Consider the following 22,157-nt stretch of genomic DNA (forward strand, 5'->3'; position numbering starts at 1 on the left):
GCACGGTGTTGGGCTGTAAGCACAACCCCCACCTGTGGACGTCGGGCCCTCATACCACCCTCATGGAGTCTGTTTCTGACCGTTTTAGCAGACACATGCACATTTGTGGCCTGCTGGAGGTCATTTTGCAGGGCTCTGGCAGTGCTCCTCCTTGCACAAAGGCGGAGGTAGCGGTCCTGCTGCTGGGTTGTTACCCTCCTACGGCCTCCTCCACGTCTCCTGATGTACTGGCCTGTCTCCTGGTAGCGCCTCCATGCTCTGGACACTACGCTGACAGACACAGCAAACCTTCTTGCCACAGCTCGCATTGATGTGCCATCCTGGATGAGCTGCACTACCTGAGCCACTTGTGTGGGTTGTAGACTCCGTCTCATGCTACCACTAGAGTGAAAGCACCGCCAGCATTCAAAAGTGACCAAAACATCAGCCAGGAAGCATAGGAACTGAGAAGTGGTCTGTGGTCACCACCTGCAGAACCACTCCTTTATTGGGGGTGTCTTGCTAATTGCCTATAATTTCCACCTGTTTTCTATTCCATTTGCACAACAGCATGTGAAATTTATTGTCAATCAGTGTTGCTTCCTAAGTGGACAGTTTGATTTCACAGAAGTGTGATTGACTTGGAGTTACATTGTGTTGTTTAAGTGTTCCCTTTATTTTTTTGAGCAGTGTAATTTCATTTGTTTAACACTTTTTTGGTTACTACGTGATCCCATGTGCTATTTCAGTTTTGATGTCTTCACCATTATTCTACAATGTAGAAAATAGTACAAATAAAGAAAAACCCTGGAATGTGTAGGTGTGTCAAAACTTGTGACTGGTACTGTAACTCACTGTAAAAGAAGAGTGGTGAAGAAATGGCGTAAACCAAAGGAAAGAGAGTTGTTATACTGATATGTATAGATATATTTATTTATTTCCCAGCATTTTTTTCTGAAACACTCCAAGAACAAGTAACAGGGGAAAATGTATGTCTGAAGAAATAGTGCATGAACACTAGGCATTACTAATTATCTAAACATGTTTCTAATATCTCTACAGGACAGCACTACATCAACTACACTAATCTACAGGGGAGGTCAATCACTGACCATCAGACATCGTTTCAACATGTTACTTGCCCCTTGACCAAAGAAGAAAAAAAATACCCCAAAATATTGATGTGCACCCCCCAATCCAAAGGGGTAGTCGTTCAAAGAGTTGCCAAGTAATGTGCAAGATTATACAGCGCAATACATAACAGATAGAATGGTAAGATACCTGTGTACTGTTCATTGGCTTAAACTCCCTACCCGTTTAAAAAAGGCAAATATATTATAAAAAATTCTTGCTTTACATCTGCAGATTGATTTTAGGATGCATTTATTTGTCATTTGGATTTAAATGTAAATAAATAGGTTTGTATGGAGAATGGCTCATTTTTAAGATTTCTTCATTGTTTTTGGAAAATTCGGCATTGAATGAAAAAGGAAAAGAAAACTGAATAAAAAATTAAAAAGACAATCAATTCCTGTTACAACTGACAAAGTAACAGAAAATACTTGTCTGAAGGGGGAAAAAATGCCACTGCTAATCTACTTACAAAAGACCATAACTATTCAATTTGTGAAACCAAATCAAAATCAGGCTCATTTTTCCATCTTTAGAAAAAAAGCACAAGAACCAAATATGCTAGCAAGACCGATGTCCATATTTTGCTGATTTGTTTCGTCTGTAGAGATACAAAAATGTAAACATTGCAAAATAAATAGTGGTAAAATGAGTGATACAGGATCCGTGGTTCATGCTCATGATCCCAACAAACGTTTTTTTTTGCATTTTCACATGTACTATATATTGTTTGCATTTTTCAAGTGCAAAAGCATGATGTCAAATTTACTAGAATTCACGTAACAGAAAAAAAGAAAACATACTAATGATACAAATATACTATCTTACAAGGTAGTGATATTCCCAATTTACAAAATGTACATTTATAATATTGACACGTTATAATTTTTTTGATATGCTCGATTCTGTATAGGTCCTTGTATACGCGTGCCCTCTGGTGGCTGGGGCTGGAGCTTGCGTTCTGTTTGTCACATTCACCGGTCTGAGCAGAATGGCGATGAGGGAGGAGGAAGGGAGTGGGTTATGTCACCTCCATTGGTACTGTGGTCTCTGATATGCCGTTCAAAGTATGTCTCTCAGGTTCGTGAGTATCCCTACAAAAATGAATAACTATAGTAATTCATTATTCAGATACATATGCCTGGAAAATGAAAACAAATGTATATCAGCCATTCTAAATGAAAAAACAAGAAATTAAGAATCTAGTAATTGCTGGACAGGTCAGAAGTAATGGACATACGGATATATATTCTGTGTGTTGATGAGGCAGAAGTTATGGACATACTAAAATACATACAAGTGAAATGTATTCTGGTCTTACCTGGCCATGCTGCCGATGGCAGAGGCGGGCGTCACCATGGCCACGCGGTCCAGGCTGCTGGCAGCCACGGTGGCCAGCTTTAAGGCAGACGGCGAGGGGGCAGAGGGTCTGGCGTTGTGTTGGTGGTGGGCAGGGGAGACAGCACTGCCGTGGCCCCGGTGGTTGGGCAGAGACTGAGGCGAGGAGGAGGTGGAGTGGGCAGGTAGCAGAGGGCCTCCGCTGGAGGAGGTAAGACCTGACCTGTCCAACCCTGTGCCGCTCTGGGATGTGCTGGTGGAGTGAAGAGGTCTGGAGGTCCCTGCAGGAGAGGTGATATGACACCGTCAAACCTGAGTAGGCCTATTACCTGAATAAGCACATACCTTACATGTAAATTAATGAGGTGGGATGGTCATTTAGCATCCCCCGATCAGAAACAATAAGTATTTTTTCAATCCTCCAATATTTGCCTCCACTATGGTACCCAACTACAATAGAATATCCGAGAGAAGTCCATAGATTTAAAATGTATGACATTCTAATCTAGACGACATGTTCATCCAAAGCTCACCTGAAGGCTGGACAACCCCATTGACGCTGGTATTGTGTGATTTATTCTCATTGTTGACCTGGCCTGATGCACTGATCACAGCTGATGCCGCAAAATGGGCGCTAGCCGAGTCCAGAGTCTTCGATATGATGCAATCAGTGGAGCCAGAAGTCTACAACACAATATTAGTACAGTCTTTAGAATATAACACTGCCATAACATACATCAAAACATACATACACTGAGCTGTTTGCAACCTACCAACATATAAATGGATATGACAATGTTTTCTGCCCCACCTACTGGACCGAAGTCATTAGGAATTCTGTGTATATACAGTTATCTTTGAAGAGGTGAAAGACGGTGTGTGTACTTGTGTGTTTTGTCGCTCTGGCAGTGAGGAATGCTGCTGGGGAGGAGCAGCTTTCAGCTGCTGTTTCTGCATCTGGGCCAGAGCCTGCTGATGTACCTGGTACTGCTCCTCTGTGATGCCTCCTGTCAGTACAGGAGAATAGGGACAAGACCATCAGACAGACACAGAGAGAGATAGAGAGCGACAGAGAAAGAAAGAGAGACAGAGAGGGGGAAAGTACACAGCAAAAAGGGAGGGAAGATGAGCAGATGGAGAACTGTAGTAATCTTTGAAGGGAGGAAAATATGGCGAGGAGATGAAGACTGCCTGGGTTACCACTCCCTAACACTAGGGGTCATAGTGGAGCAATACCAGAAAATGCAGCTAGGAGTGAGTGAAGGCCACAACTGATTGACTGGAAGTTCCTTGAAGTGCAAACCCCCTAACAGTCTACGGTTCAGTGGCAGCCTTTCCACTTCCCTGCACAAATCATGTCTGACTGGGAGTTATGAATCAACACTTGCTGACAGTCCTGAGAACAGTTACTGTTGAGAAACGTGATGACAGCCTGCAACCAGGGGGCTGACAGGGAAAAAGAAAACCACCAAATACAAACAAACCCATCTGACCTGCCTATTTTCAATGGAGAACCAAATGTGTTCCACAAGCAGCACAATTAAAAAATACAGCCAACATGGAAACTAGGCCTATACAGTTAAATTATTTTTGGGACAGGCTTGGTTCCAACATATAAATGCAGAGGCCGATGTGAGATAGAAACGGAGGGGTGGACTTTAGAATCACCATGGGGTGGGGTTGAGGAGGAGCTTACCTTTGCCACTTCTCTTGGAGTGAACCAACAGCCCTCCAGACAACGTGGTATCCATGGAAGATCTGCCCGTCCTCGTGTCACCACTGCCGTCACCCTGGGTGGGCCTAGGTCTGAAACAGCGCCACCTCAGGGCCTGGATGTTGCTCACGATGTCTGCCAGTGAAGAGGCAGAGCCAGGCATATTTCTGTGGTTCTGTGGGGAGGGCCAGGGATCAGTAAGGTCTGGGGCACAAGGCCTGGTGAAGGAGCAGGATGTGGCGACGGCTGAGTCCAGCTGCTTTAATGCGCTGTCCAGGTCTGATGAAGCCCGATCCAACAGGATCCTGAGGAGAGGGGGAATTTGTGGAATCTTAGTGACAATTCAATCAGATTTCATTCAGAGAAATCACAATGTGAGTTAACATGTATCATTGGCCCTTAATAAAACAACAGAATACCTAACCAAAAAGGAGATAGATAGGTGGATGATAAGAGGATGATAAGAGGAGTTGGTTACCTGCCACCCCGCCCCACCCTCCTGCGTGCCAGTCCGACACAGCGTTGGGGTACAGAGAGGGCGGTAAGGGAGTGACGGTGACGCAGGGCATCTAGCCCTGCTAGCTCAGGGTGATCCCACAGAAGGCCAGAGCTCTGGTCCACAAAGGGCTGTAAAGACAGGCAGAGGAAACAGTTACTCATTTAGGCTACCTACAGCACAGTATCATACAGACAGTACCTCACCTTACCCACAGACTAGACCCAATACCACAATTTTGCCAGACCAATAACAGGGGTCGCATTAACACAGGATATTGCATTTTCATGTAGAAAAGAAATGCTAAAATGCTTCTTATTGTAAATTCTGCTCAGATTCAGTCAGGGTTGGCTCCAAATCACGAATTCAAAAGGAATAATTTTGTGCTTCAGTTGCACTTCTCAATTTAGCATTTTGATTTGAACATTTGAAAAGCTTTGGTGTGTATTAGGCTATTTGATTTAATGTATAAATGTTACAGAACTTTGGCTTCACTAATAAATATGTTGAAATAGAAACCGATCATTTGGTTCTGTCTTTAGTCCTTTTTTTATATAGACTTTTTCTATGGTGTTATTGACAGTATGTTTGTTTATTCCATGTGTAACTCTGAGTTGTTGTTTGTGTCGCACAGCTTTGCTTTATCTTGGCCAGGTCGCAGTTATAAATGAGAACTTTTTCTCAACTAGCCTACCTGGTTAAATAAAGGTGAAAAAAAGGGTATATGGGCTAGGGTATAGGCCAAATGTGATAGTCTGCCTGTAACCAACCTAAATAGGCCTATAACTCCATTCTTATTCTATTCAGAGTTTAGAGGAAATCAAATAGGAAATTATCTATTATCAGGCTGGTTAATGTGATGCATGCCTGTTGAATTTGGAAAAACCCACCCGCACACAGGCCCAGCATCACCTACTCAGCCAGCCAGGAGTCGTTCCTGCGTTGCGGCCGTGGCATACAGCATACTTTCTACTCAACGGTACATGCTAAATAGAATGTGGCGATGAGCACATAGTATGCAGTTTAAGTATGTCATAAACTATTATGGGGATTCGGACACGGCCATTATTGACTTTCAATATAAAACGCAGGTGAAATGGTATAAAACGCAAACTAAATTGTTTAAAACGCAGATTTTTTTCATGGTCTAAGTTTTGAAAATGCAGATTTCTGGAAGCAAATACCCCCCTGTAATAATGTGTGGAATCGGAACTGAATGTGAGAGAATATATTTTAATTGCACTTCTGATTGCAGTGAGACTCACAGCAAGGTAATGACAGCCTGCTTTCCTTCTGAAGGCAAATGCACCATCTGGATCATTCTCCTCATCTGGTTCTGATGGTGGAGACTGAAAGAGACAAAAAAACAAGACTTCAAAATACATACTTGCTCACAAACCAAATAAGACAATGTATGAACTTCACTATGATACTGTCATCAGGACCCTGTTCTCAGAGGTACTGACCAGTGGGTAGTCCTCCTCCTCCTCTCCAGAGCTGTGGAAGTCATACTGTTTAATATCGGCCTTGTTAACGATGTGCTGGCGCTTGGTGGGCCTGCCAGGGCGGCACAGGGGGTCCCGCCTGGCGTACTTCTTCTTTGGTCTGACAAAGTCAAAGGGATCCTCCTTCTTCGCCGAGACGTGGTGGTGCCCATGGTGCTGGAGACTACCGGACTTGTGCGTCTGAAAGAGAAAGATCATGGAATTAGACGTTGTGAAGTGTCAAGAGCCAGACAGACAAGATTTATTCATGGTAAAATGTCCAGAGTTAAGAGGTCATTGCTGCATTCAAGTTCTTGAAACGTAATCAGTGTGCTGCCGGTGCATCCTGCAGCATCCCCTCTTCTGAACTGCTTCAATGTCAAACGTAAAAACATCAGGTAAAAGTTGAGGTAATGTTATGGTTGATATAAGCCCTTATATTACCTTGATCTCAGCTTTATGGTTATGGCGGTTCCCGTTCGTTAGAGTGATTGGAGCAGTGTAGACGGGCTTCTCAGCCAGAGGGACCGTCACCTCACTGAGGACTTCACCCGTAAAGTCACCCATCTGATATCTACATGGAAACAACAGACAAATAATAGGAACACATTCATTCAGTGCCTTGCAAAAGTATTCATCACCCTTGACGTTTTTCCTATTTTGGTGCATTACAATGTGTAATTTAAATGGATTTTTATTTGAATTTCATGTAATGTACATACACACAAGTTTAAAAATACATTTGTTAAAAAAAAAATGGAAAAGTGGTGCGTGCGTATGTATTCACCCCCTTTGCTATGAAGCCCCTAAATAAGATCTATGCAACCAATTACCTTCAGAAGTCACATAATTAGTTAACTTCTTTGTGATAGGGGGCAGCATTTTCACTTTTGGATGAATTGCGTGCCCATAGTGAACTGCCTCCTACTCTGTCCCAGATGCTAATATATGCAGAGCATTATTACTATTGGATATAAAACACTTTGAAGTTTCTAAAACTGTTTGAATGATGTCTGTGAGTATAACAGAACTCATATGGCAGGCAAAAACCTGAGAAAAATCCAAACAGGAAGTGAGAATTCTGAGGCTGGTCGATGTTCAACTCATCGCCTATTAAATTCCCTGTAAGATATGGATCTGTTTGCACTTCCTACGCCTTCCACTAGAAGTCAACAGTCTGTAGAACGTGGAATGAAGCCTCTACTGTGATGTTGAGCCGGATGGGAGGTGTTTCAGTCATTGGTCTGGCAGAATGCCAGTTCCTGGTCACGCGCATTCCAAACGATATCGTCTTGCTTTCCATAACTTCTAGAGGCACAAAGGAATTCTCCGGTTGGAACGTTATTGGATAGTTAAGATAACAACATCCTGAAGATTGATTCTCTACTTAGTTTGACCAGTTTATTCGACCTGTTATATAACTTTTTGAAGTTTCCGTCCGAGTTCGCCTGCATCTGCGCGAGCGTTTGGACATGTGCACTAAACATGCTAGCAAAAGTAGCTACTTAGACATAAGTAATGGACATTATCGACCAAAACAACGATTTATTGTGGAACTAGGATTCCTGGGAGTGTATTCTGATGAAGATCAAAGGTAAGGGAATATTTATGATGTAATTTCGTATTTCTGTTGACTCCAACATGGCGGAGAAATGTTGTTATATCTGAGCGCTGTCTCAGATTATTGCATGGTGTGCTTTTTCCGCAAAGTTTTTTTGAAATCTGACACAGCGGTTGCATTAAGAACAAGTGTATCTTTAATTCTATGTAAAACATGTATCTTTCATCAAAGTTTATGATGAGTATTTCTGTTATTTGACGTGGCTCTCTGCAATTTCTCAGGATATTTTGGAGGCATTTCTGAACATGGCGCCAATGTAAACCGAGATTTGTGGATATAAATATACACATTATCGAACAAAACATAAGTGTATTGTGTAACATGATGTCTTATGAGTGTCATCTGATGAAGATCATCAAAGGTTAGTGATTAATTTTATCTCTATTTCTGCTTTTTGTGACTACTATCTTTGGCTGGGAAAATGGCTGTGTTTTTCTGTGGCTATGTACTGAGCTAACATAATCGTTTGGTGTGCTTTCGCCGTAAATCCTTTTTGAAATCAGACATGTTGGCTGGATTCACAATATGTGTAGCTTTAATTTGGTGTCTTTCATGTGTGATTTCATGAAAGATAGATTTTTAGTAATATATTTGAAATCGGCGCGCTACATTTTTTCTGGCTTTTGGCCAAGTGGGACGTTAGCGTCCTACATATCCCAGAGAAGTTAAATAAAGTCCACCTGTGTGCAATCTAAGTGTCACAGGATCTGTCACATGATCTCAGTATATATACACCTGTTCTGAAAGGCCCCAGAGTCTGCAACACCACCAACCAAGCAAGGGGCACCATGTAGACCAAGGAGCTCTCCAAAATGTTGTGGAGAAGTATATAAAAAAATATCCCGAAACATCCCACAGGCAACATTAAATCCAATATTTAAAAAATTGAAAGAATATTGCACTACAACAATCCTGCCAAGAGAGGGCCGCCCACCAAAACTCACAGACCAGGCAAGGAGGGAATTAATAAGAGGCAACAAAGCGACCAAAGATAAACCTGAAGGAGCTGCAAAACTCCAAAGGAGAGATTGGAGTATCTGTCCATGGGACCATTTTAAGCTATACCCTCCACAGAGCTAGGCATTAAGGAAGAGTGTCCTCCCAAAAAATAAGCAAACATGTTTGGTGTTTGCCAAAAGACTCCCCAAACATATGGAAGAAGGTACTCTGGTCAGATGAGACTAAAATTGAGCTTTTTGACCATCAAGGAAAACACTATTTCTGGGATGAACCCAACACCTCATCACCCCGAGGACACCATCCCCACATTGAAGTATGGTGGTGGCAGCATCATGCTGTGGGGATGTTTTTCCATTGGCAGGGACTGGGGAACCGGTCAGAACTGAAGGATGGCGCTAAATACAGGGACATTTGAGGGGAAACCTGTTTCAGTCTTCCAGAGATTTAAGACTGGGATGGAGGTTCAGATTCCAACAGGACAATGACCCTAAGCATACTGCGAAAGCAACACTTGAATGGTTTAAGGGGAAACATTTAAATGTCTTGGAATGGCCTAGTCAAAGCCCAGACCTCAATCCAATTGAGAATCTGTGGTATGATTTAAAGATTGCTGTACACCAGTGGAACCCATCCAACTTGAAGGAGCTGGAGCAGTTTGACTTGAAGAATGGGCAAAAATCCCAGTGGCTAGATGTGCCAAGCTTATAGAGACATACCCCAAGAGACTTGCAGCTGTAATTGCTGCAAAAGGTGTCTCTATAAAGTATTGACTTTGGGGGGGGGGTGAATAGTTACACACGCTCAAGTTTTCTTGTTTTATTAACAAAAAATATGTTGCATCTTCAAAGTGGTAGGCATGTTTTGTAAATGATACAACCCCCCCCAAAAAATTTAATTCCAGGTTGTAAGGCAACAAAATAGGAAAAATGCCAAGGGGGTGAATACTTTTACAAGCCACTGTACAGGGTAAAAAAGACAGATGGGAGGGAAAAAAGGCAGCAATTTGCAGTAATTTGTCCATCATTCATATTGACTGACAGTACTCATCAACAACATGTAAGGACAGGCTGTTCTCTTTTAGCACGAGGACTAGAAGAAGTGTGTTACAGTGTTAGAAACTAAGTGAGAACTGCAATATAGGGCTCCTGAGTGGCGCAGCGGTCTAAGGCACTGCATCTCAGTGCTAGAGTCGTCATTACAAAACCTAACCATGGTTCAATTCCAGGCTGTATCACAACCGGCCGTGATTGGGAGTTCCCACAGGGCGGCGCACAATTGGCCCAGTGTCGTCCGGGTTAGGGTTTGGCCCGGGGTAGGCCGTCATTGTAAATAAGAATTTGTTCTTAACCAACTTGCCTAGTTAAATAAAATAAATTAATTATAGCACTCAGCATGACCTCTAGTCTGCTCTGACACAGGAACCCCTGCTGGGTTACACCATGTATCACTAATAAGACACTGGCTACAATCACACACACATAAGAAACAGGGCAAACAATCTCACACACATACCGGCTACCATCCCTCTAACCCTCCCCCCAATGCTTTTAAGGCTCACCTTTTCTCCACCACCTCCAGTGTGAGGTGCAGCAGCTCTCTCTTGCTCTTCTCCCTCCTCTTGATCATCTCCAGGATGGTGACCGTGCGGCTGAACTCCCTCCGGAGCTTCAGCATCTTTTCATAGGACGCCTCGTCATTCTTACGGTTCTGAACAAGAGAGAGACACGGTCAAACAACTATACAAACCCTCAGGATCATCAAGCCGACACAGAGGCAGACTTGCCAACCGTAAAGAATTTAAGAGTACCACCGGCACACACTACACACTTTCTAGGTGAAATTTAGTGAAAATGTAAACTGGCCTGAATTAAAAATTCAGAATAATTCAATTACAGGATGCAATGCAGTAGTCTAGTTTACTGTTGGCTATCTGGAATATCAAACAACTGAACTAGGCCTGTATGAGCTGGTTTCAGATCTCCATCCCTGACCTCATCCATCAGGTCTGACTACTATTCATTCAACATGTTTTGTTGTCACTATTATCACATCATTAGCAGCCAAATACTGTTGACATGCAGCTATTTCAAGAGGACAGATCAAGAGCTGATTAATTAAGATAGGCCTACTAATCTTTAACAGTCTAAAATAACTTCCCGTGAAGGACGGTTTTTAGTGGAACAGCTCTCTCTGCCATGTCTGTTTCCATGCACGCAGTGACCCACAATGAACCACCGCAACACTGCACGCTTCTTTGCTCGTCAATGCGGTCGTGCCTTCTACCGTTGCTTAGATCAAAGCTTGTGCGGGCAAGAAAGTGTGCTCGCCTAGTTGACTATGGAGCTAACTACCTTTGTCTTAATGACACCTTAGCTAAGGCGCTAACAATGAAATAATAGTGGTTGTGCTTAACCAACACATACAATTTTGGAACATGTATTGAGCAAACAGTTTGTTCTCCATTTCCCCTACCCTTTTCCTCACACATCAGTTGTATCAACAGATGAAGTGGAGAGCTGCCATCAAGCTCGAGGGAGAAAAATAGTACTACGACGACGATGGGGGGGACGACTTTTTGTCTCCTCGCCCAAGTCCTCTGATTGGCTCAGCTCCACTATGTGCCAACTCAAAGCCTATTTTTGGGAAGTTTTTTGTACCAGCGTACTTTGAGCTCAAATTGCATGCATGGTACACAAAATACCTGCAGGTTAGTAGGTCTGCAGAGGTCCTGACTGAGTTAGGGTACAGAGATATTCATAATTTTTTTTGGAGAGCACATCAATGGGGCGTATAGCAGTTAAGATTATTGTGCCAGTAACCGAAAGGTCACTGAATCAAATCCGAGCCGACTAGGTGAAAATCTGTCGTTGTGCCCTTGAGTAAGACACTTAACCCTAATTGCGGTTGTAAGTCACTCTGGATAAGAGCATCTGCTAAATGAGTAAAATGTAAATGGGACTAACATGAAACAAATGACTTGCAACACAATGATAAATTAAATTGTGCAAGGCTCCAAACCTGGAAAGAATAGACAATTATTGCCCGATACTGAAACTGCATCTAATCGAAGTGTGAGGGGACACACTTTCAGTCCAAGCCATGTGATTCTCCTTTCTCACCTTCCTGGTCTGCATCTTCTCTGTGCGCCGTCTGAAGGCCACATAGGCATCGTTGTTGGTGGAGCCGTCTCTCTTCTCCTGCTTGATGAGGGGGATGAGCGACGGGCCTTGGCAGTTCTTCCTCTTCCTCACCCAGTAGTCGTACACTGACTTCAGGAGGTAGTCATCCTCGTTCAGTAGCAGTTTGGCCTCTGTGATAGTGACCAGCTGTGAGCATACAGAGATGGAAGTTTAGTTTATTACAGTGTTTCCTTGATTATTTTCCAGAGCAAAGCCTCTTAAAGCAACATTACATCCAGGCCCTCTGGCATTAAAACGGTAAATCTTCTATTAGCACAGAGAAGCTCTCTTGATAACTGCTGCTGGTCTAGATGGAGGGTGTTATGTTACCTGGTTTGCGCTGGCTTTCTCCAACCTGTCTACCATGGTCTCAAACTGTATGGGTTTGATCTCCATCTTGCGGTTGAGCCTGTTGAGGAGGGTCTCATCCTCTGAGTCCATGTCATAGTCTGGCTGCTCATTATCCAGACCCAGGGCTATGAGAAGAGGAAGAGGATCAGATTAGGTCAGAAAAAAGGTCTTCTTGGTGCAAATTCATTAGTGTAGGGCCTCTAATCGATTACAGCTGGTTGGCTGAGGACAGATTTCATCTTGTGAAAGTGATTTTGTAACAACTTACATCAATTGCTCTATAACAGGGGTGCTCAAACTTTTGGGCTTGGTGGGCCCCCAAAAATCTCAGTGTTGGGCCGAACAAACAGACATCTACTTAGAAATATTAAAAATGTAAACCATAGCTTAGGATCTTGAAACAAGGGCTTTTTAGAAATCATAAAATCACACTTCAAACAACCCAATTCTAGCCATTTACAGTGCATTCGGAAAGTATTCAGACCCCTTCATTTTTTTAAGTTACAGCTTTATTCTAAATTAGATGCATTTATTTTTTCTCAAACACCCCATAATTACAAAGCAAAAACATTTTATTTTTTAAATAAACTTAAATATCACATATCACAAGTATTCAAGGAACTCTCTGTACTTTGCTCAGTTAGTTAATCTTTCCCTCAATCCTGACTAGTCTCGTGAGCATGATACTGCCAACACCATGCTTCACCGTAGGGATGGTATTGCCTAGGTGCGATACCAGGTTTCCTCCAGACGTGACACTTGGCACTCAGGCAAAAGAGTTCAATCTTGGTTTCATCAGACTAGAGAATCTTGTTTCTCATGGTTTAAGACTCCTTTTTGGCAAACTCCAAGCGTGCTGTCAGGTGCCTTTACCGAGGAGTGGCTTCCGTCTGGCCACTCTACCATAAAGGCCTGATTGGTGAAGTGCTGCAGAGATGGTCGTCCTTCTGGAACGGTCTCCCATCTCCACAGCTCTGTCAGAGTGACCATCGAGTTTTTAGTCACCTCCCTGACCAAGGCCCTTCTCCCCCGATTCCGGGCGGCCAGCACTAGTTAGTCTTGGTGGTTCCAAACTTCTTCTAAACTGTTTTCTTGGCGAACTTCAATGCTGCAGACATTTTTTGGTACCTTTCCCCAGATCTGTGGCTCGACAATCCTGTCTCGGAGCTCTACGGACAATTCCTTCAACTTCATGGCTTGGTTTTTGCTCTGGCATGCACTGTCAACTGCGGGGCCATATTTAGACAGGTGTGTGCCTTTCCAAATCATGTCCAATCAATTTAATGTATCACAGGTGGACTCCAAGTTGTAGACACATCACAAGGATGATCAATGGAAACAGGATGCACCTGAGCTCAATTTCGAGTCTCATAGCAAAGGGTCTGAATACGTATGTATACAGTGGGGAGAACAAGTATTTGATACACTGCCGATTTTGCAGGTTTTCCTACTTACAAAGCATGTAGAGGTCTGTAATTTTTATCATAGGTACACTTCAACTGTGAGAGACAGAATCTAAAACAAATATCCAGAAAATCACATTGTATGATTTTTAAGTAATTCATTTGCATTTTATTGCATGAAATAAGTATTTGATACATCAGAAAAGCAGAACTTAATATTTGGTACAGAAACCTTTGTTTGCAATTACAGAGATCATACATTTCCTGTAGTTCTTGACCAGGTTTGCACACACTGCAGCAGGGATTTTGGCCCACTCCTCCATACAGACCTTCTCCAGATCCTTCAGGTTTGGGGGCTGTCGCTGGGCAATACGGACTTTCAGCTCCCTCCAAAGATTTTCTATTGGGTTCAGGTCTGGAGACTGGCTAGGCCACTCCAGGACCTTGAGATGCTTCTTACGGAGCCACTTCTTAGTTGCCCTGGCTGTGTGTTTCGGGTCGTTGTCATGCTGGAAGACCCAGCCACGACCCATCTTCAATGCTCTTACTGAGGGAAGGAGGTTGTTGGCCAAGATCTCGCGATACATGGCCCCATCCATCCTCCCCTCAATACGGTGCAGTCGCCCTGTCCCCTTTGCAGAAAAGCATCCCCAAAGAATGATGTTTCCACCTCCACGCTTCACGGTTGAGATGGTGTTCTTGGGGTTGTACTCATCCTTCTTCTTCCTCCAAACACGGCGAGTGGAGTTTAGACCAAAAAGCTATATTTTTGTCTCATCAGACCACATGACCTTCTCCCATTCCTCCTCTGGATCATCCAGAGGGTCATTGGCAAACTTCAGAAGGGCCTGGACATGCGCTGGCTTGAGCAGGGGGACCTTGCGTGTGCTGCAGGATTTTAATCCATGACGGCGTAGTGTGTTACTAATGGTTTTCTTTGAGACTGTGGTCCCAGCTCTCTTCAGGTCATTGACCAGGTCCTGCCGTGTAGTTCTGGGTTGATCCCTCACCTTCCTCATGATCATTGATGCCCCACGAGGTGAGATCTTGCATGGAGCCCCAGACCAAGGGCGATTGACCGTCATCTTAAACTTCTTCCATTTTCTAATAATTGCGCCAACAGTTGTTGCCTTCTCACCAAGCTGCTTGCCTATTGTCCTGTAGTCCATCCTAGCCTTGTGCAGGTCTACAATTTTATCCCTGATGTCCTTACACAGCTCTCTGGTCTTGGCCATTGTGGAGAGGTTTGAGTCTGTTTGATTGCGTGTGTGGACAGGTGTCTTTTATACAGGTAACGAGTTCAAACAGGTGCAGTTAATACAGGTAATGAGTGGAGAACAGGAGGGCTTCTTAAAGAAAAACGAACAGGTCTGTGAGAGCCGGAATTCTTACTGGTTGGTAGGTGATCAAATACTTATGTCATGCAATAAAATGCAAATTAATTACTTAAAAATCATACAATGTGATTTTCTGGATTTTTGTTTTAGATTCCGTCTCTCACAGTTGAAGTGTAACTATGATAAAAATTACAGACCTCTACATGCTTTGTAAGTAGGAAAACCTGCAAAATCGGCAGTGTATCAAATACTTGTTCTCCCCACTGTATATGGTATTTCTGTTTATTTCTTTGCTAAAAAAAATCGTACAATCTGTTTTCGCTTTGTCATTATGGGGTATTGTGTGTAGATTGAGGGGAAAAATAATGTAATCAATTTTAGAATAAGGTTGTAATGTAACAAAATGTGGAAAAAGTGAAGGTGTCTGAATACTTTCCGAATGCACTGTAACTTGACACACAACACCACATTCTAATTACCAGTATTAAAACATTACCAGTATTAAAGATGGATAAACAAATAAATGAACCCATAAGGCTAATAACTTGAATGTTTCAAATGACTTAAAATATGGGAAAGGTAACAATTTGTATTTGCAGCAGTAAGTCACTGAAATGCATCAGAAAAGGTATTAGAAAGTTCAGGAAAACATTAGGGAAGCATGGAACTTGCAACACCAGGGTTGTGGGTTTGATTTCCACAGGGGACAAGTTCAAAAATGTAAAAAGAAATATGCACTCACTACTGGATAAGAGCATATGCTAAATGACTAAAATGTAAGGCAGAAGTGCCTACACCGTTTTGGGGAGCCCTAAGTGAGATAAGGTTGGGGGGCCCACCCACCTCATGGGCAAAACATTTTTAGCGATCCCCCTCTTGGCAGTGGATATTTTTTTTCCAGTTTCACCTAGTAATTTCCTTCCATTCTACACATTTTGCCATGGGGCAGAGAAACTTTTTCAGTTTTAAAGTTAATTTCCTGCAATTGTACACATTTTGCAATGACTTATGCCATGTTCACATGATATCTGAGTGAGAATGACTAACAAGATCAATGTGGGGCCCTTGGACATGGGCACATGCCCTGCGTGCCCGGTAGGTAATTTGGTGACGATTACTACAAGGTTTAGATAGCTGGCTAGATTACCGTATCTAGCAATTACATTTATTTTAGTTGACATGGGCTAATTGAGTGACAGACATAAGTGGAACACTGCAGATGCACTACCAAATTTCGATATCGCACCTTCTGTATTCTACTTTTCTAATTCTCAACAATAAGTTGAGACCCCGACGAAGTTAGCAGAAAAATATAATAATTAAATAAATAAAATCGGAACCTTCTGGTGGGCCAAACCAAACGTTGTCCCAGTTTGGTCGCCCCTGCTCTACAACCTCTGCTGTCAGACAGCCAAAGATGTGGTAGCTTGATGGGCTGCTCAAAGATTCAATATTCAGATTTGGCAAGCGACATTTCAGAAACCATTTGATGGCTTGTCAACAGTTGTCCTCTGAGTGAATATGTGTGTGTTAGGGCTGGGCGATACGGCCAAGATATTATATCACGGTATTTTTAAAAAACTGGACGGTATTTGACAGTATTTTTAGTTTTTGGAAAATAAAAGTTCTACATTTGCTTTATGAGAAGTAAGTGATCCTAGGGTGGCAACACATACATTCTTAATGATTTCAATTAGTCTTTCTCCATTCTGATTGTTTTATACTGTTCAATTCAACTTCAACCAAAACAAATTTCAGCACTTATCATTTCTGCATTTCCTGCACTCAATTGCAGTGGTGGAAAAAGTACCCAATTGTCATACTTGAGTAAAAGTAAAGATACGTTAATAGAAAATTACTCAAGTAAAATTGACAGTCACCCAGTAACATCCTACTTGAGTAAAAGTTTAAAAGTATTTGGTTTTAAATATACTTAAGTATCAAAAGTACATTTAATTGATAAAATGTACTTAAGTATCAAAAGTAAAAGAATAAATAATTTCAAATTACTTATATTAAGCAAACCAGGTGGCACCATTTTCTTTTTCTTATATTTACGGGGATAGCCAGGGGCGCACTCCAACACTCGGACATAATTTACAAGCAAAGCACGTGTGTTTAATGAGTCCTCCAGATCAGAGGCAGTAGATGACAAGGGATGTTCTCTTGACAAGTGCATGAAATTGGCTCTTTTCCTGTCCTGCTAAGCATTCATGTAAAGAGTACTTTTAGGTGTCAGGGAAAATGTATGGAGTGAAAAGTACAGTATTTTCTTTAGGAATGTGTGAAGTAAAAGTTGCCAAAAATAAATATAATAAAGTAAAGTACAGATACAAAAAAAAAAAACGACTTTAGTACTTGAAAGTATTTTTACTTAAGTACTTTACACCACTGTTCAATTGAGATAATTTCCACACTGCCATGTAGGGCTGCACAATATGTGCAAATAATCTAGGACTTATTTGAACCAAATGTTGCAATTGTGACTTACATTTGATGATTGTGATTTGACTTACTATTCTAATTCTATAGTTAGAATATAATAGTGGGCACTTTGAAAACAGTGTTGTTTGAGATGACAACAAATTAAAAAGCCAGGGAGGAGTTGTGACAGGATAGGAACTAAAGTGTGGATTAGTGTTTCCTAGGGGACCCTATAAGCTTTGGCTACATTGCATGTTCTCTCTTAGCTACTTCATGTAGCTAACATATTCTAGCTTTGCATATTCCTCTTTGATTTAGAAGATACTGTTGCACAAACAACATGCTGATTTAGGTCTACACCATCACTGGTATTATCAGGCTGTATTAGCTAGCTAAGTTTGCTCTTACCCAGTACATTTATTAGCTAGCTAGCTATTAGCATTATCAGCTAACAATTAGTGTCTCACAAGATTTAGGGCAACTTGCTAAGAAAAGACAAACTAATAGTGTCATTATAGAACGCTAGTGGATTTATATTAAGAAGCAAAGTGAATACAGCATTGTTGTCATCAACATTGTTGCATGTGCTGCATTGACCATGCAGGCTGAAACCAAGTGTCTCATGGTTGAGGAACATCAAATACGCTCCTTGCGTGACAGGGGGCGTGGCTAGGTCTGTGAGGAAAGTGGCACGGAGAGAAAGAGCGGAGAGCGATGACTCAAGTAGCAAAGTAAACTATAAAAATTGACATTACCCATGGAGTACCATATTTAACAAACATTCAAATACCGGTATAGAAGTAAAAACCCAAACCGGTCCCTGCATCAATACCGGTATATCATAAAATACAGTATACCACCCAGCCCTAGTGTGTGTGAGAGTTGGATGGGAGGGGGAGTAGCCTACAGAAGCTGCTGCCAAGAAAATGCTACTCACGCTGGATGTGGAAGAGCTGTTTGGGGATCCTGAGCTCTCCTTTATAGAGACGGTCGTAGTAAGTGATGTTGCTCTCCGCCTCTGGCACCGGGATGACCATGTTCTCCTTCTTTTCCCTGAAAACCGACTGAGCAGAGATGGCCCTCTGGAGATGGTGCTCCTGAGGGAGAGAAAGATTGACATGTTTAGAAAACCTGTATTGGCACAATTCAGACAAAAAGAGACAGAGTCTATTAGAGGGCGAGAGGAAGAGAGCGAAGGAGACATTGAGAGAGGGAGTAAGGGAGAGAAGAGGTAGAAAGAAGAGTGAGCAGAAAGCTTGATCCTGTGTTTACTTAATAGTAAAAACCTACTAGGACAAGTACATGGTAACAGAATGATGCTGAGAATCAGATTTAACTTTAAAACATATCAAACAAAAACCAATGCAGATACAAAGTTTGTTAACAGAATGATTGTGCTGTCATTCTGTTACCAATGTTTGAATCAGGCACTGTTCTTTAAGTAAAATGTTTTTTTGTTAAATGTTGTGGACATTTGTAAAAGTAGTCCTTTTGCTGAGTTGCACGGTTTGTTTAATTTTGCAATTATTGGTTTTTGTTTGACATACATTTTAAAGTGAAAGATCTGAGTCTCGGCAGCATTCTGTTACTTTGGAATTGGCCACTTTATCTTCAATCAAAAACTACCATGTTTGCATATCATGACAGCAAGGATGCCTTTCATATGCTGTACAGTCAGTAGACAAGACAGTCTCGTCAGCAAATACCCTGTATGGAATCGGTTCATAGGCTGCACAGGCAAACCAACAGCAGCCTCCTGCAACAACTTGAAAGGTGTAGGGCTCATTTTAGTGCTGTTGGACTGACTGCAGGCAATACTAAATCTGCACTGATCTAACAATAATACAGATCAAAGAGAAGTAGCTAGCTACATTAGTCTACAAGTGTGCCATGGCTCATTTATGGCGCCTTGGCTTCCTATCTGTCACCCACACATCTCCTGCTTAGTATTAGTACGTTAGCTAACGTTACTTTCTTAGTGAAAAGAGACTCATTGGCCTCTAAGACAAGTAGCTAGGGACTATATTTGGTAAGCTAGTTAGCTAACTAGTTACTTCAGAAATATAAACTCAGAAAAAAAAGAACCATCCCTTTTCAGGACCCTGTCTTTCAAAGATAATTCGTAAAAATCCAAATAACTTAACAGATCTTCATTGTAAAGGGTTTAAACACTGTTTCCCATGCTTGTTCAATGAACCATAAACAATTCATGAACATACACCTATGGAACTGTAAGACACTAACAGCTCACTTGGGCTCTCAAGTGGCGCAGTGGTCTAAGACACTGCATCTCAGTGCAAATCCAGGCTGCATCACATCCGACCGTGATTGGGAGTCCCATAGGGCAGCACACAATTGGCCCAGCATCGTCCGGGTTTGGCCGGGGTAGGTCGTCATTGTAAATAAGAACTTGGTCTTAACTGACTTGCAGAGTTAAATAAAAAGTTCAATATATTTTTATTAAAATTAAGGTCACAGTTATGAAAACCTAGGACACTGAAGAGGCCTTTCTATACACCAAAAGAAAGATGCCCAGGGTCCCTGCTCATCTGCGTGAACGTGCCTTAGGCATGCTGCAAGGCGGCATGAGGACTGCAGATGTGACCAGGGCAATAAATTGCAATGTCCGTACTGTGAGACGCCTAAGACAGCGCTACAGGGAGACAGGACGGACAGCTGATCGTCCTCGCAGTGGCAGACCACGTGTAACAAGACCTGCACAGGATCGGTACATCCGAACATCACACCTGCGGGACAGGTACAGGATGGTAAGAACAACAGCCCGAGTTCACCAGGAACGCGCAATCCCTCCATCAGTGCTCAGACTGTCCGCAATAGGCTGAGAGGCTGGACTGAGGGCTCGTAGGCCTGTTGTAAGGCAGGTCCTTACCAGACACTACCAGCAACAACGTCGCCTATGGGCACAAAACCCACCGGACAAAACCAGACAGGACTGGCAAAAAGTGCTCTTCACTGACGAGTCGCGGTTTTGTCTCACAAGGGGTGATAGTTGGACTTGCATTTATCGAAGGAATGAGCGTTACACTGAGGCCTGTACTCTGGAGTGGGATCGATTTGGAGGGTCCTCCATGGTCTGGGGTGGTGTGTCACAGCATCATCGGACTGAGCTTGTTGTCATTGCAGGCAATATCAACGCCGTGCGTTACAGGGAAGACATCCTCTTCCCTCATGTGATACCCTTCCCGTAGGCTCATCCTGACATGACCCTCCAGCATGACAATGCCACCAGCCATACTGATCGTTCTGTGCGTGATTTCCTGCAAGACAAAGAGCCCGGATCTTAATCCCATTGAGCACGTCTGGGACCTGTTGGATCAGAGGGTGAGGGCCATTCCCCCCAGAAATGTCTGGAAACTTGCAGGTGCCTTGGTGGAGGAGTGGGGTAACATCTCACAGCAAGAACTGGCAAATCTGGTGCAGTCCACGAGGTGGAGATGCACTGCAGTACTTAATGCAGCTGGTGGCCACACCAGATACTGACTTACTTTTGATTTTGACCCCCCCTTTGTTCAGGGACACATTATTCAATTTCTGTTAGTCACATGTCTGTACAATTTTTTCAGATTATGTCTCAGTTGTTGAATCTTATGTTCATACAAATATTTACACCTGTTAAGTTTGCTGAAAATGCAGTTGGCAGTGAGAGGACGTTCCTTTTTTTGCAAAGTTTATAAAATGTTGGATGAGAAAGCAAGTTTGCTTAGTTTGTTACTACACCGCACGTTTGTTATCAATCGCAACATTGCGCAAGTCACCAATAAAATGTACGTAAAATCATTTACGTCAGTCGAAGAAAGCACTACCAATCATCAGCAAACCTAGTCATTTACGCTATGAGAGTATACATGGCGTAAAGACTACGATTTGCTACGCAACGAGCGTGAAATGACGGGACCTCAGCATAAATAAACAAACATACGTACAAAATGTTGCGTAAATACATCAAGAATACAATTGCACTACTGTGCACATTAAATCATTTTAAGATTTCTAAATGTAAACATTTTCTTACCGATTCTTCTTCTTTTTCCATCCCCGTAGGCATCTGCGGCACAGCCCGGTTGATCGAAACGCAGTCATTTAGGTCTGGAAGGTCTTTGTTGCGGTATATGGGGAGAGGTTTGGCGGCGTCTAGCGCTCGCGCTCGGAACGATAGTTTACTCATTGTTTGCCCCTATCGCACTCACATAGAACGCGAAGGAAACATGTATCCCGCCAGAATTCGCTAAGAAAATCGGTATAAATCCACAAGGGACTCGGTTGATTTCACAATAGTAGGATTCATTGGTAACCATTCGGTCGAAATCAAATGCGAAAAGCCATTTCTGGTCGAGTTTAACTGGATTTAGAAGCTATTTTTCTCGGGTGATCCACTCCCAGTGCCATGAAAAACATGGCGGACATGTCCACAGCGCCTGAGCAATCCCGACAGCCAGCGCGAGACATCTGAAAAACATGGGCCCTGGTGTTGCGCGCGCATCTCATACAACATGCATGAAAAAGTCATAAAACTCCACACATATATTTGCCTAGTAAAGTATGACTTTTAGTTGTATTGAAAAACACGTAGAACATAATTGTGGGGATTGTTCACCTACACCAAACACTAGTACACTTCAAGTAGGCCAATTCCAGGTTCCCATGTCATTTGCAATATTTGAGCCCAATATGATCTGGTTTAAGCTCAATAAAAATGTTGCCAATCATTTCAAAAGTTAC

The 22,157-nt window shown here is 42.5% G+C and overlaps 1 protein-coding gene across 4 annotated transcripts; it reads right to left on the reverse strand.

The window, feature by feature from the left end:
* Positions 1-891: 891 nt before the first annotated feature.
* Positions 892-21,860, reverse strand: LOC139546768 (enhancer of polycomb homolog 2-like). Of its 4 annotated transcripts, none has more exons than XM_071355528.1 (14): positions 21,451-21,860; positions 18,355-18,514; positions 12,233-12,378; positions 11,843-12,049; positions 10,282-10,430; positions 6,587-6,716; positions 6,125-6,343; positions 5,924-6,007; positions 4,641-4,789; positions 4,145-4,467; positions 3,334-3,455; positions 2,982-3,132; positions 2,432-2,729; positions 892-2,204 (listed from the first exon to the last, which is right to left on the reverse strand). In XM_071355528.1, the coding sequence occupies exons 1-14, from the start codon at positions 21,601-21,603 to the stop codon at positions 2,132-2,134; spliced, it is 2,364 nt and encodes a 787-aa protein (XP_071211629.1). In that variant the 5' UTR covers positions 21,604-21,860; the 3' UTR covers positions 892-2,131. The 4 variants fall into 4 exon arrangements, with proteins under 4 accessions (XP_071211629.1, XP_071211631.1, XP_071211630.1 ...); XM_071355530.1 differs by having other exon boundaries at positions 892-2,220; XM_071355529.1 differs by having other exon boundaries at positions 2,124-2,251.
* Between the last annotated feature and the right edge of the window lie 297 nt (positions 21,861-22,157).

This window comes from Salvelinus alpinus, chromosome 20 (genome assembly GCF_045679555.1).
Source record: "Salvelinus alpinus chromosome 20, SLU_Salpinus.1, whole genome shotgun sequence".
Lineage (NCBI taxonomy): Eukaryota > Metazoa > Chordata > Actinopteri > Salmoniformes > Salmonidae > Salvelinus > Salvelinus alpinus.